This window comes from Crinia signifera, chromosome 7, assembly GCF_055691185.1.
Source record: "Crinia signifera chromosome 7, ASM5569118v1, whole genome shotgun sequence".
Lineage (NCBI taxonomy): Eukaryota > Metazoa > Chordata > Amphibia > Anura > Myobatrachidae > Crinia > Crinia signifera.
Window position 1 is genome coordinate 196,263 of NC_139223.1, and position 15,168 is coordinate 211,430.

Consider the following 15,168-nt stretch of genomic DNA (forward strand, 5'->3'; position numbering starts at 1 on the left):
CTCCTGTGCCACCAGCAGTAACACACAATGCTCACCTCAGGCTTTCACCCAACTGCTGTGTCACCAGCAGATGCAGAAGGCTCACCTCAGGCTTTCACCCGCTGTGCCACCAGCAGTAATGCACAAGGCTCACCTCAGGCTTTCACCCCCTGTGCCACCAGCAGTAATGCACAATGCTCACCTCAGGCTTTCACCCAACTGCTGTGTCACCAGCAGTAATGCACAAGGCTCACCTCAGGCTTTCACCCCCTGTGCCACCAGCAGTAATGCACAATGCTCACCTCAGGCTTTCACCCAACTGCTGTGTCACCAGCAGTAATGCACAAGGCTCACCTCAGGCTTTCACCCCCTGTGCCACCAGCAGTAATGCACAATGCTCACCTCAGGCTTTCACCCAACTGCTGTGCCACCAGCAGATGCAGAAGGCTCACCTCAGGCTTTCACCCGCTGTGCCACCAGCGGTACCGTACAAGGCTCACCTCAGGCTTTCACCCACTGTGACACAGGCAGTAATGCACAAGGCTCACCTCAGGCTTTCACCCGCTGTGCCACCAGCAGATGCACAAGGCGAACCTCAGGCTTTCACCTGCAATGCCACCAGCAGTAATGCACAAGGCTCACCTCAAGCTTTCACCCACTGTGACACCCGCAGTAATGCACAAGGCTCACCTCAGGCTTTTATCTGCTGTGCCACCAGCAGTAACGCACAAGGCTCACCTCAGGCTTTCACCCGCTGTGCCACCAGCAGATGCACAAGGCGAACCTCAGGCTTTCACCTGCAATGCCACCAGCAGTAATGCACAAGGCTCACCTCAAGCTTTCACCCACTGTGACACCCGCAGTAATGCACAAGGCTCACCTCAGGCTTTTATCTGCTGTGCCACCAGCAGTAACGCACAAGGCTCACCTCAGGCTTTCACCCGCTGTGCCACCAGCAGATGCACAAGGCGAACCTCAGGCTTTCACCTGCAATGCCGCCAGCAGTAATGCACAAGGCTCACCTCAGGCTTTCACCCCCTGTGCCACCAGCAGTAATGCACAATGCTCACCTCAGGCTTTCACCCAACTGCTGTGCCACCAGCAGATGCAGAAGGCTCACCTCAGGCTTTCACCTGCTGTGCCACCAGCGGTACCGTACAAGGCTCACCTCAGGCTTTCACCCGCAATGCCACCAGCAGTAATGCACAAGGCTCACCTCAGGCTTTCACCCACCTGCTGTGCCACCAGCAGATGCAGAAGGCTCACCTCAGGCTTTCACCCACAATGCCACCAGCAGTAACTCACAAGGCTCACCTCAGGCTTTCACCCACTGTGCCTTCACCCGCTGTGCCACCAGCAGTACCGTACAAGGCTCACCTCAGGCTTTCACCCACAATGCCACCAGCAGTAACTCACAAGGCTCACCCCTCAGGCTTTCATTCGCTGCGCTACCAGCAATAACGTACAAGGCTCACCTCAAGCTTTCACCCACTGCGACACCCGCAGTAATGCACAAGGCTCACCTCAGACTTTCACCCGCTGTGCCACCAGCAATAACGTACAAGGCTCACATCTGGCTTTCACCCGCAATGCCACCAGCAGTAACTCACAAGGCTCACCTCAGGCTTTCATCCGCTGTGCCACCCAATTCTCTCTTTGTTCTTGGTTCTGTAGGGAAATCAAACGAGGCAGATTCTCTCTCCTCCTGTCCATCCGCTGCCGGCCTCCAGCTCTGCAAGTCTCCCCTGTCTTGTGCAGTCACAGCCATCTCCTCCAACCGTCCAGCTAACAGGGAGACCAGGCCTCCAGCACCCAGCAGGGCCAGGGCAGAAGTGTCATGGCAGAAGTACAGAAAGCCTACAGTAATTCTGTGGTGGACACACTGATAGTGGGGATCATTCAGCAGATCCAGAAGTATTTCTAGTCCTCCAAGCTCCCGGAGCCGGATACGATTAAGCGCTTCGCGGCAGCAGAGACACATGGCTCTCACCAATGGAAGGCAGCGTGTAGGTGCACCCCGCAATGCTTTAGCCTCTGATATAAGGAGCTGGATGGTGCCAGCATTACCAAGGATAGGCCGCAAAGCTCCTTGGTTACAGAGATTGCAGAGAGTACCAACGGTAGCCTGGCGCACTGCTACTTTTACTTCCTCTCCGCTGGCTAGTGCCACCAAGGTCGGTATAATAGGGCTCAGCTTCTCCGCACAGTCCAGAGAACACCCGCGGCTCAGCTCACATACAGCACGTACTGCAGCACACACCAAGTTGGGGTCTGGAGATGTAAGCATTGGAACACAAGGTGCCAACCCCCCCTGCTGACAGATAGCCAGTCTGTGCGATGCGGAATCCCCCAGGATACGTAGGGCTCGCAGACAGCTGTGCAGGCAGCCAGCATCCTCTGAGCTCTGTAATATCTGCACCAATGTGGAGACGGCACCTGGGGACCAAACAGAGGGTTACTGAGCATAGAATTCAGGAAGAGGAGACTAATATCCCTCCTCCTCCTATCCTGCCTACGCTACCCCTCCATCTGTTCCCATCCATTCCTACTTATCCTATTTTTTTTCGTTCGTCCACCCACCTATTTTTAGTCTGGTAACTCTTATGAGCAGGGCCCTCCTTCCTCACGTATTCACCCTACCTCTTTACCTCACCAGTCCTCCTGCCCTGTTCTTCCCTTCCTCTACTTCATCTTCAGTCTCCATGACAATGTCAACACCTACTTCTGAACTGATGCTGCTTTTAGTTCTACCAGCTATACCCCTATTTATGCTAGTAGTTTATCAACACACCGTTACCTTGTAATTTGTTTTTTTGTTTGCTAGGTACGGTGCTGCAGACACTTTGTGGCGCCATATAAATAAACAAACTACTACTAATGTGATGTAACCCACCCACCTCATGTCATTCCAGCAGCTGTATGTGCCTCACACCTCATGTCATTCCAGCAGCTGTATGTGCCTCACACCTCATGTCATTACAGCAGCAGTACTGTATGTGCCTCACACGTCATGTCATTCCAGCAGCGGTATGTGTCTCACACCTCATGTCATTCCAGCAGCAGTATGTGCCTCACACGTCAGGTCAGTCCTGCATGTATACCACCGGTCCTAGTAACCACTACATTTATATCATATATGGAGACATATAGGAGCTATACTATACCCACCATCAGAGATTACTGCATCTATACCACCAGTCCTAGTAACCACTACACCTATATCATATATGGAGACATATAGGAGCTATACCAGGGGTTCACAATCTTTTTTGAATCACGGCACCCTAGAGTATCAGGTTTTTTTCACGGCACCCCTTGGCCCAAAAAAATTAATTAGATTGGGTTTATATGCGATTCTTAGGGTCAGTTATGTGGTAAAGGGAAGGATTTGTTTCTGTTTGTACACATTTTATGATTGGCAGCCACCAGCACTGGTTTTGCTCATAAATATTTAACCATTAATAATTTGAGTTGGACCTGGACCACCAAGGCGCGGCACCCCTGCATGTGTCCCGAGGCACCCCAGGGAGCAATGGCACACAGTTTGGGAACCACTGAGCTATACTATACCCACCATCAGATATTACTGCATATACACCACCTGTCCTAGTAACCACTACACCTATATCATATATGGAGACATTTAGGAGCTATACTGTACCCAGCATCAGAGATTACTGCATATATACTGTACTAGTAACTACTACACCTATATCATATATGGGGACCTATAGGAGCTATACTATACCCACCATCAGTGATTACTGCATATATACCACCTGTCCTAGTAACCACTGAAAGGCTTGCCCACTTGGCATTGATAACGAAACTGAAAGGCTTGCCCACTTGGCATTGATAACGAAACTGAAAGGCTTGCCCACTTGGCATTGATAACGAAACTGAAAGGCTTGCCCACTTGGCATTGATAACGAAACTGAAAGGCTTGCCCACTTGGCATAATAATGAGACTGAAGGATTGGGCTGAGAAGGCACAGGACCGGCCTCTGGAGACATGGGGAACCCTGAGGAAGCAAGTCTCGGGAATGCTGCAGCCAGCTCAAGGTCAGGATGCACTGAAGTTATTCCAGCAACAGGAACTTCCGTGTCCTGGAATAAATCCCTCCTGAGGGACTGTCATTGGCCAGACCTCCAGCAGAGATCAGAAGAGAGCAGGGATTTGCGCCTCCTATCCAGAAGAAAGATGGCGGCGCCCACACCCGGAGCCAGCGTCAGAGACAGGACCCTTAGGGAAGCTGCCGTCTGCACCTCCCACCCTCAGCCAAATGATAGAGCAGCTCAAGGACTGAAGCCCCCGGACATGTGAGTACCGCAGCGCCGTTCTTAGGCCGTGACGAGGTCAACCAGATAAAGCAGTATCCGGGTTCCCTGATTGCCCAGTCTGCTGCCCATCGCTGCCTTGACCTTCGTTAACACCCGAGGTGCTGTGGACAGGCTGAAGGGAAGAGCTTGAAACCAGCAATTACCAAACCGCAGAAACCGCTGATGTTCCAGTCTGATGAGGATATGCAGGTACGCATCCTGGATGTCCAGGGACACCATGTAGTCCCCTGGTTGTAAGGCCAGAACTATGGATCATAAGGTCTCCATCATGAACTTTGTGACCTGGACAAATTTGTTGAGCCATTTTAAATTGAGGATGGGGCCGAATCCCCCAGGTGGAACGCTGCCCCATCATGCCCGTTATCCTCTGGCTTAGAGTCAGGTCGCCTGATGGCCCCAAGGACGCTTGCCCTTGGAGGACTTGGCGAATTTGGTACCTACCGATAATTCCTTTTCTCCGAGTTCCCAGGGGACACTGAATGCTGCTTACACTGGGGATAGAGTGGGTGTTAGAAGAGTCGGCACTTTAGATTCTTTTGGAGTGTGACAGGCTCCTCCCCTCTATCCCCCCTCCCAGACTCCAGTCTTAGAAACTGTGCCGGAGAGGAGAGAGAGAGACCAGAAAGCCTCCCAGAGAGAGGAGGTAATAACAGGTAGGACAGAAAGTATCCACACAACTGCCAATCACACTGTAACTTAACCAATGTGTCTGCCCTGGGTGGGCGCTCAGTGTCCCCTGGGAACTCGGAGAAAAGAAATTATCGGTAGGTACCAAATTCTTGTTTTCTCCTTCATTCCCAGGGGACACTGAATGCTGCTTACACTGGGGACGTCCCAAAGCTACCCCCATGGGAGGGAGAGCGCTGAGAACATTGCAAAACCGCTCGGCCAAAATTGGACGCTGCGGATGCGAATGTATCAAACCTGTAAAACTGAATGAAGGTTTGAGAGCTGGACCAGGTGGCCGCTCTACACAACTGAGTCATAGAGACCCCTCTAGCTGCTGCCCAGGATGGGCCAACAGAACGTGTAGAATGGGCAGAAATTGATGAAGGAGGCCTACTGTCCGAAGTCAGATATGCTTGCTTGATGGTGAGGCAAATCCAGCGTGCTAGCGTCTGCTTTGAAGCCGGCCATCCTTTTTTCTTGGCGTCATATAAGACGAACAGAGCGTCTGATTTACGAATTTCTGCAGTCCTATTCACATAAATGCGTAATGCTCGTACCACATCCAACGAGCTGGAATCCCCTGACAATGCGGGGACCACTATGGGTTGATTCATGTGGTACGCCGAGACCACCTTGGGCAAGAAATCCAACAGAGTCCGGAGTTCCGCCCTATCTTCGTGAAAGACCAAATAAGGAGATCTACAGGAGAGCGCACTGAGCTCTGATACCCGCCTGGCTGACGCTAATGCCAGAAGCAAGACTGTTTTCCAGGTTAGTAGTCGCAAACTAACCGACTCCAAAGGTTCAAAACTTGATGATTGTAAGAAAGCCAGAACCAAAGGAAGATCCCAAGGCTCTGTCGGGGCTACCCTCGGAGGTTGAATACGGAGGACCCCTTTTAGCAAGGTCTGAACCTCCGGAAGTAAAGCCAATCTTCTATGAAAAAAGACGGACAGAGCCGAGATCTGGACCTTCAGGGAGCCGAGCCGCAAACCAGCAGTCAAACCTGATTGAAGAAAACCAAGCAGTCTTGCTAGGCAAAAAGCAGTAGTGGGCAAATTTCTTCTTTCGCACCAACGGACGTAAGCCTTCCAAATTCTGTGGTAGTGCACAGACGTCACCTCCTTTCTTGCTCTCAACATAGTTGGTATTACCTCCTGCGGAATGCCCCTCTTCTTCAAAAGGATGGTTTCAGCAGCCACGCCGTTAAACGCAGCCGCTGTAAATCGGGGTAAGTGAATGGTCCTTGCGTCAGTAGATCTTCCTGTAAAGGAAGCCGCCAGGGTTCGTCTGCCAACAGGCGCTGGAGGTCCGAGTACCAGGCTCGACGGGGCCAGTCCGGAGCCACTAGAATGACCGTGGTCGATTCCCTCCGGATCCGTTTGAGTAGCCGTGGTATGAGAGGAAACGGCGGGAAGAGGTAAGCAAGCCTGTAAGGCCATGGAGCTGACAAGGCGTCTACTGCCGCCGCCGCTGGATCCCTGGTGCGAGAGCAGTAAGTCTGCAGCTTGCAATTCAGTCTGGAGGCCATGAGGTCGATTTGGGGAAGACCCCATCTCTGTACCAACTGGAGAAAAAATGACGGGTTTAGAGCCCATTCCCCCGGGTGGAGATCCTGGCGACTGAGGTAGTCCGCCTCCCAGTTCTCCACTCCGGGGATGAAAATTGCCGAAAAGGCTATGGTGTGGCGCTCCGCCCACTGTAGAATCGGCTTCACCTCTTGCATTGCTCTCTTGCTCCGTGTGCCCCCTTGGTTCCTGATATAAGCCACCGCCGTGGCGTTGTCCGATTGGATTCGTATGGCTCGCCCCTTCAGCAGAGGGGTGGCCTGCACCAACGCTAACCGAATAGCCCTCAACTCTAGTACATTGATACTGAGTTTGGATTCCTGTGCTGACCATCTGCCTTGGAACTGATGTCCCAGCACCACCGCCCCCCAGCCCCTGAGGCTGGCGTCTGTGGTGAGAATGGTCCAATCTTGTTCCACAAAACTGCGACCCTCCAACAACTTTTCCTTGTTGAGCCACCATTGCAGAGACAGACGGGTATGAGGAGCAAGCCTCACCAACTGGCGCAGATGTAAATGGGATCCCGACCATTGGCTGAGCAGATCTAGTTGGAACCGCCGTGAGTGAAAACAACTGAAAGGTATGGCTTCGAAAGATGCCACCATCTTTCCAAGGAGCCGAATACACAGGTGGACCGAGACCTGGTGATCTTGAAGCACCTTCTTGACCAGATCCTGTAACGAGAGTATTTTGTCCAAAGGGAGAAAAACCCTGTTTTGGACTGTGTCTAGGATGAGACCCAAGAAGACCAGTCTCTGAGAAGGGATCAACTGCGACTTCTTGAAATTTAAAATCCAGCCGTGCTGGACTAGGAACTGACAGGTGTGGGACGCATCCCTCTGGAGCTGATTTACCGAAGACGCCCTGTCGTCTGAGAGCCTCCACCATGCAGGCCATTATCTTCGTGAACACCCGGGGTGCCGAAGACAGGCCAAAAGGAAGGCCCTGAAATTGAAAATGCAGGTTCTGGACTGCGAACCTCAGGTATTGCTGATCCTGCTCCCAAATAGGGACGTGGAGGTATGCGTCCTTTATGTCGAGAGAAATCAGGAATTCCAATGGCTCCAGACTTGCAATTACAGACCGAATTGACTCCATTTTGAATTTTTGATACAGAATGTAATTGTTGAGGAGTTTTAGATTTAGAATTGGGCGTAGGGATCCGTCTGGTTTTGGGACCGCGAACAAGTTTGAATAAAATCCCAGGCCGCGTTGTTCCCGGGGAACTGGGATTATTACTCTGGATTGAAGGAGGGTATGGATTGCCTTCTGAATCCCCTCTCTTTTTAAGGGATCCACCGGTAGTCCTGTAGTGAAGAACCGCCTGGGTGGTGGAAAGGCAAACTCCAAAGCGTACCCCCGCATCACGATGCTCCTTACCCAATTGTCCTTGCAAGTCTGAAGCCATTGAACCCGAAAGGCTTGTAGGCGGCCGCCCACCCTGGGGTCCCCCAGGTGGGCTGGAAGCCCGTCATGCCAAGGGCTTGTCAGCTGGCTTAGCCTCGGGACGCCGCAAGGCTGCGGCGGAGGACAAGGTAAAGGAGGACATGGCTCTACCTCTGCCTCTGGCAGACGCAGAGGCGCCTCTGGTTTTCCCCCGAAATCTAGAGGAGCCTCGAAAGGACCGAAAGGATGGCCCCGCGAAAGCTCTCTTCTGTGGAGGAGGTGCTGAGGGCAAAAAGGTTGACTTCCCCCCGGTAGCCTGGGCAATTAGTTTGTCCAACTCCTGGCCGAACAAAAAAATCACCTGTGAATGGCAAGGCCTCCACTGCCTTTTTGATTTCGGCCTCAGCCTGCCAAGACCTGAGCCACAGGGTACGTCTGGCCGAAATGGAGGAGGCGGAGACTTTTGCTGCCAACTCTGCCGAGTCCCTAGCTGCCTCTCCGAGGTAAATCGCAGATTCCTTGATATGTTCCGCCAAAGGGAGTAACTCCTCTCTTGGGCGGTTAGATAAAAGGCCCTGAGCCAACTCCTGAGCCCATACCTCCACTGCCCTGTTAACCCAAGCACTTACCAGGGCCGGGCGAATAAGTACCCCTGCATTGGTGTAGATTGATTTCAGTGTTGTTTCCAACCTACGGTCAGACGGTTCCTTCAGCGCCACAGCTGTTGGTACCGGTAAAGTTGCTTTCTTGGACAGGCGTGATACAGACGTATCCGCTGGTGGGGGTGTTTCCCACCGCATCCTTGATTCCTGAGGAAATGGGTAATTGATGTTAAAAACGTTTTGACATCTGAAATTTTCTATCAGGTGTCTTCCAGGCCTTCAATAAAGGGGCCTCCAATTCCTCTGAAAAGGGGAAGGTAATGGAAGATTTTTCTTCCTACTAAACAAGGAAACCTGGGAGGGAGGCTCCTCCTCCTCCACATTAAGGGTAATCCTAACTGCTGAAATGAGGGCTTCAATGCCCTGTAACTCATCTGGATCATCAATAGCCTGATCATCCACAAACTGTAAGTCAGGGTCAGGATCCTGTACAAACTCATCCCCTGCAGGGTCTGCGTCATCATCGTCCAGTGAGCCCGGCAGTTCCTGTAACAGTGCCGGCATTGGGCGTTTGTTTGAGACCCTTGGCAAAGTGGGTATCTGCTCCCTTGGTACCTGTACCGTCTTAACTAGGGAGTCAACTGAGTGGACCAGAGCCCTGGCCCATGAGGGTTCAGCTGCAGAGACCGAAGCCAGGTGATTATAGAACACCTCTCTGTCTCTGCGAGCCTCCGCAATCTCAGCTGTAAGAGCTGACATGATGGACACCATGTCACCCTGTGGTGGGACTGAGTCTGAACGCTCAGCCCTGGGTGACCTAGCATAGCAGGGTTCACACAAGTTAACCCCTTTCTTATGCTGTGTAAACTGGGTCTCACAACGCTTACACACAAAAAGCTTGTGTGAGCCCTTAGAGGAGGAACCCTTGGTAGACATTCTGCACACACTATCAGTTATAGAATAGTGAGAATAGAGAAAAACACTATCAGTTATAGAATAGTGAGAATAGGGAAAACAGGACAGATAGGGGAGAGGAGCCACCGATCCCACAGTGGGGCAGATGTATCATAGCAGCGCTTATCGCGCCGCTATGATACTTCCTGCTTCGCCTCAATAGCGAGGCGAAGCAGGAAGGGACATCGACAAGATGTATTAACATCTTGTCTGCCCAAGCGGGGGAGCGTTAACTCCCCCCTTCGGCGATGTGCCTTTCTGAAGATAGCGCATCAGTTAATACTGATGCGCTATCTCCTGTCCCCCGGCCGGCAGCACTGGGCATGCGCGGGATCTCGCTGTTCACGCGAGATCCCCAGCGCAGCCCACAGCTGACAGCAGGGACAGCGCTGTCCCTGCTGTTTAGATAGGGCTTCGCCAGCCTGATGCTGGCGAAGCCAAACCCGGCTTCGTGCGGAACGGTCAGCGATGCTGACCGTTCATACATTCGGCCTGCTATCATTTTAATAGCAGCGCCGATATGGACAGGGGCGCATAGCGCCCCTGTCCATTACCGCATCCCAGCCGCTTCATACATGGGGGAGAAGCGGTATCAGTGCACATAACGTGCGCTAATACCCCTTCTCCCCCATAACGACCGTTCATACATCTGCCCCAACGAGCCCTGACCCCACCGTCTTCCGACACACCTCCACCCGCAGAAACAGCAGCACTCACGGTTTTGCGGTGTGGAGATAAGTGCAGGACCTGGAATCTCTGAGAGCCGTCCAGCCTCCGTACTGCCTCGTGGGGTTAAGATGGCGCCGGGTCAGACGCTGTAGCCGCTTCCGGGTTAGAACTCCAGGCTGGCTTCCCGCGCGACTGTCAGCGCGCGACTTTTGAGTACGGCAGTAGTTTTTCTCCGGTCAACGCGCTGAACTGACCGGTGCCACCGCGCACTGTAGCGCTGTTCAGCCTGGCTCTCCCTGAGAGTTGTGGCTGTCAGTCGCGGGACCCGAGGCAAGCTGCGTGCAGCTGCGACGGGGACCCTCCGGTGCGTGTCACCGGTGACTGTGGTCACAGAGGAACACCGCAAGCGGTGGCGACTGGACCGCTCAGGGGATCCCACGTTGCAGGCAGGCAGTGGCCACCTGCCTGCCTGAATGTAAAAAATCAAAAAAGCTATTAAAAACCTATAAAGAATCCAGCCTCCTAAGGAGACCTCTTTCCGGGGAACCGACTCCTCCGGCACTTTTCTAAGACTGGAGTCTGGGAGGGGGGATAGAGGGGAGGAGCCTGTCACACTCCAAAAGAATCTAAAGTGCCGACTCTTCTAACACCCACTCTATCCCCAGTGTAAGCAGCATTCAGTGTCCCCTGGGAATGAAGGAGAAATAATTTGCCCTGCCCTGGAAACAAAAGGATGGAAGGCCGCACGGGGATGTGGAGTGGTTGTGGATGGTAGGAAAGCTGCCTTGGACGCAGCCACTGTAGCCACAATTTGTCTAGTTCCGACCCGAATAAAAGGGAACCATTAAAGGGAAGTGCTTCTAGGGTTTTCTAAGAGTCAGAGTCACCTTCCATGAGCATAGCCAAAGAGACAGACGTGCCGCCACAGCCGAAGCATACCCGCGGGAGGTTAGGGGTACCTGCATCCAGTGCAGCTTCTCCCAAATAGAGTGTGGCCTGATGTATGAAGTCAATAGTAGGCAACAGGTCATCTGCACTCCCACCCTCTGCAGCAGTAGCCATGAAAGCGGTAGGCCATTCCACCATGGCCTTAGCCACCCAAGCAGATGCCAGAGCCACCACCGCAGATGTGGTATAAATTAGCTTAAGGAAGTTCTCTAACTTCCGATCTGCTGAGTCCTAAGGGATGCGGTAATGGGGAGTAGAGGATCACACAATCTTAGCGACATGTGCGTCCACCCTGGGGGGCTGTTTCTCAGCGGACCCTGTCCTCCTGAGGGAGGGGGTAAAGGGAGGGAAACCAACTAGGAAGTGTAAACTTCCTATTTGGTATCTCCCAGGCCTCAGAGAGGGTATCCTCCAAGTCCTTAAGACTTGGGAAATACAGGGTCCACTTAGGACATTTAAAAGTAGGGCTGGAGGACCTGGGTGGGTCAGCGGGGTCCTGTAAATTTAGGACCTCTTTTACCGCCGTAACTAAGGCCGTCACATGAATGGGTGACGAGACGTTACCCCTTGGGGGTCATCCTCGTCATCTACCAGTTGTCCCTCCTCCTCATCCTCTGAATCAATATCCTGATGGAGGAGGGGCAGGAAGGAAGGAGCCACCCTGACTGGAGCCTTTCGGCTATTAGTCCAACCCTGTAAGGTTTTCTGGATACTCTGGATGGAGGCAGATAATGCACACACCCAAGGGGGCTCCACCACTGGGGGGCCCAATGCCAGGGATGAGGATGGTGCAAGGGAGAGTTTATCCATTAGCTGTGCCATCACCTGAGTAAGCAGGCTCCTGAGAGAATGCCATAGCTGTGGGCTGCGTCTGCGCACTGTGACAGCTTGTGCATAAACCATCGTGTACAGGCCCGCATTACAGGATGTACAAGACCTCAATGCAGGGGTCCCAGTGTCTCTAATACTACTATCCCTGGAAGACATCTCAGTCTTTCTGCAGAGACAGGCAGCTGAAAATGGCACATTTAACATTATATACTTCTGACAGGCAGTGATAGTGTTAAAACAATACACAATATACAGCAAGCACACAAGGCATACAATGCGAAGTAAAAATGGCACTCCGCTCCATTTGCAGCAATGGCTGACCGGAGCATAAAACTCTGTAACCTGTGTCCTTGGAGGAGAGGTACAGGGGGGACTAGCCCAAATGTCCTGGCAGTGAAGGAGTGGAACCCCGGGTGACTGAGCTCTCCGTGCCCCTCCACACGTGCTGCAGGCAGGCAAGAAGGCTCAATGGTGGGAACCTGTCTGGGCATGCCTTCCACCTGTCCCCGGGGAAGAAGTCATCTGTAAGGTTTCATTTCAACCCATTTGAGGACCAGTCTTGAAAACAGCACACTTGAAGGGAAGTACCGCTCTATTGTATAAGTGCCAGTACATCTCTGTCTGAAATTTGTTTTTTGTGGATGTGTGAGGGGAGCCCACTGCCCCTGCTAACAAATGACCACCAGGGAAGATGGCCTCATGTGGCACCGGTAAAATGTCGGGGATCCAGCGCCGGGTGGCCCAAATTACCGGCACCGCTGGCCACACACTATCCCTGGTGGTCCAGCAGGAGCGAGTGGCGTACCAGATGTCCACTTGCTAGGGCAGCCCAGAGGCCCAGCCCGCTACAGACGCTAGATGTGCGTGCGCGCGTGCTCCCAGCAGGAAGAGCGTCCCCCTGATCCTGGAGCTCAGTCACAGCTTTGGTCTCCCGAATGCCCGGGGCCAGCTGAAGTCACTCTCCAATGCATGGTGAGCAGCTGCCAGGCCCTGGTGATGGAGCAGCAGTGCCTGGGAAGCAGCAAGAAGTTTAACCTTTCTGGTGCTGGAATGTTCTCTCACCACTCCACTACCCAGCGTTAGCCCTGTGGCCCCTGACGTCTCCCGATGAATAAATAGATTAGATTAGAAGCCATTGCATTTACTTTTGGCCACTGATTAACTTGATACATTCTTACTTATTGTCTCACCCATGTAAGTGCTTCCGTAAATAAATGAGGGTCTAGGTCTTACAGTGTACTGTGCACAGGAGTAACACCTGGGCTAGATGACTGGTAGAGGCTACGGTTACAGCCTAACATTATACGCAATACAGGAACGTCTGGCACCAGCCTAGTTTATGCCACGTGTTTCTGCCCAGCCTCACTGATACCTCACCCCCATCCTCAAGCCTTGTGCCTCATGTTTCAGCCCAACCTTAGGTTATACCTCATCCCATTACTTATCCTTGTGTCTCATGTTTCAGCCCAGCTTTATGTTATACCTCACCTCATCCCTTATCCTTGTACCTCATGTTTCAGATCAGCCTCAGGTTATACCTCACCCCCATCCCTTAACCTTGTGCCTCATGTTTCATCCCATCCTCAGGTTATACCTCACCCCCCTCCCCTATCCTTAAGCCTCATGTCACACCTCACCCCATCCCTTATCCTTGTGTCTCATGTCTCAGACCAGCCTTGTTGATACCTCACCCCCATCCTCAAACCTTGTGCCTCATGTCTCAGACCAGCCTTAGGATATACCTCACCCCTCTTGCCCAAGCCTTGTGTCTCAGGTTATACCTCACCCCAACCCTTATACTTGTGCTTCATGTTTCAGTCCAGCCTTAGGTTATAACTCACCCCTCATGAACAAAGCCTTGTGCCTCATGTTTCAGACCAGCCTGAGGTTATACCTCACCACTCATGCCCAAGTTGTATGCCTCATGTTACACCTCACCCATCCCTTATCCTTGTGCCTCCTGTTCCAGACCAGCCTTATGTTATACCTTACCCCTCATGAACAAAGCCTTGTGCCTCATGTTTCAGACAAGCCTTAGGGCAGTATTCAATGAGAAAAGTTCTCCGTGTTTTGTGGAGAATTTGTGCTTTGTTCGCCTTGGACGGAGCATTTTGCTCTCCAAAAGCGAGCAACCCTATTCAATGTGAAATATTCTCCGTCTTTCTAAGTGATTTTCTCCGTGTCTCTCCGTGTAGCAATTCTCCATCTTTTGATGGGGAGCTGGAATGTGAACTTTTAAACTAAAAGGTTTTTTTTTTTAATTTTGGTGTAAAAAAATCAGGTGTTTTTTTCTGTGAAGGGGCATGCTATTTTTATTCATGTGCTTATAGCACATGAATATATATTTAATTTAAAAAAAAAAAAATAATATTTTTTTTTTTACACAGTGCAGCCAGCAGGGGGCCGGAGCGCTCGAGCCGCTCATTAGATATTCATATATTCACTGCACCCGATCGTTAATATGCACGAAGGGGTGCAGTGAATACTGGGTCCCCCGCTGGCTATAGGGGGGGGCAGCCTGTGCTGCCTGGGTCCCGGAGAGCCCCCCTCCCCTCCACAGTCCTCTGGAGCAGCCAGGGAGACTTTAATCTCTCTGGCTGCGTCCGTCCCCCGGCTCCCTGAAAGCTCCCTGCCGCGGACGCTCGTCCGCTGCAGGGGTTAAGACTCGCCGCGAGTGGCGGCGAGTCTTAACCACATTGAATAGAGGGAGCAGGAGTGGCAGCGAGCCCTCCGGAACACGGAGAGTGCATGGAGAGTGAAATAAAACGCTCTCCATGCACGGAGAACTTTGTCATTGAATACTGCCCTTAGATGTTGCCTGGTCCAGTCAGGCCTTCTCCACCCTGTAGGATGCCCCCATCCTGCAGCTTGGACACAGCACCTATACCTATACAACACCTCACTTTCCAGCTCTGTCCAGGGAAAGGAACCATTTCTCACCCGATTCATGAATGAGGATACTGTTGTGTGGGTCCAGTGCCAAATTGCCAAGAGCACGGGAGACCCGATTCCATATGGAGTCAACACACACGGACTGCAGGATAGAAACTGAAATAAACAAAGAGTACAACACATGACCATATTCACTGTATAACTTGTGTATAATGTACTCTGTCTCTATAGGACACTGAGCGGTGGGCGCTGACCGAGCACAAGGTCTATGTTTGCACACGTTTGTTATCTGCTACCAGGCAAATTATCATGAAACCGCAAGGCACATG

General features: G+C 52.2%; 1 protein-coding gene across 1 annotated transcript in view; it reads right to left on the reverse strand.

Moving 5' to 3' along the window:
• The window catches only part of ARMC5 (armadillo repeat containing 5), a 77,542-nt gene that overhangs the window by 15,726 nt on the left and 46,648 nt on the right, over nucleotides 1-15,168 (reverse strand). Inside the window, exons 3-4 of the mRNA XM_083152179.1 lie at nucleotides 14,888-14,995; nucleotides 1,599-2,415 (exon numbers count right to left, since the gene is read on the reverse strand). Coding sequence (XP_083008305.1) covers nucleotides 1,599-2,415; nucleotides 14,888-14,995 — 925 coding nt within the window. The remainder of the gene's footprint in view (nucleotides 1-1,598; nucleotides 2,416-14,887; nucleotides 14,996-15,168) is intronic.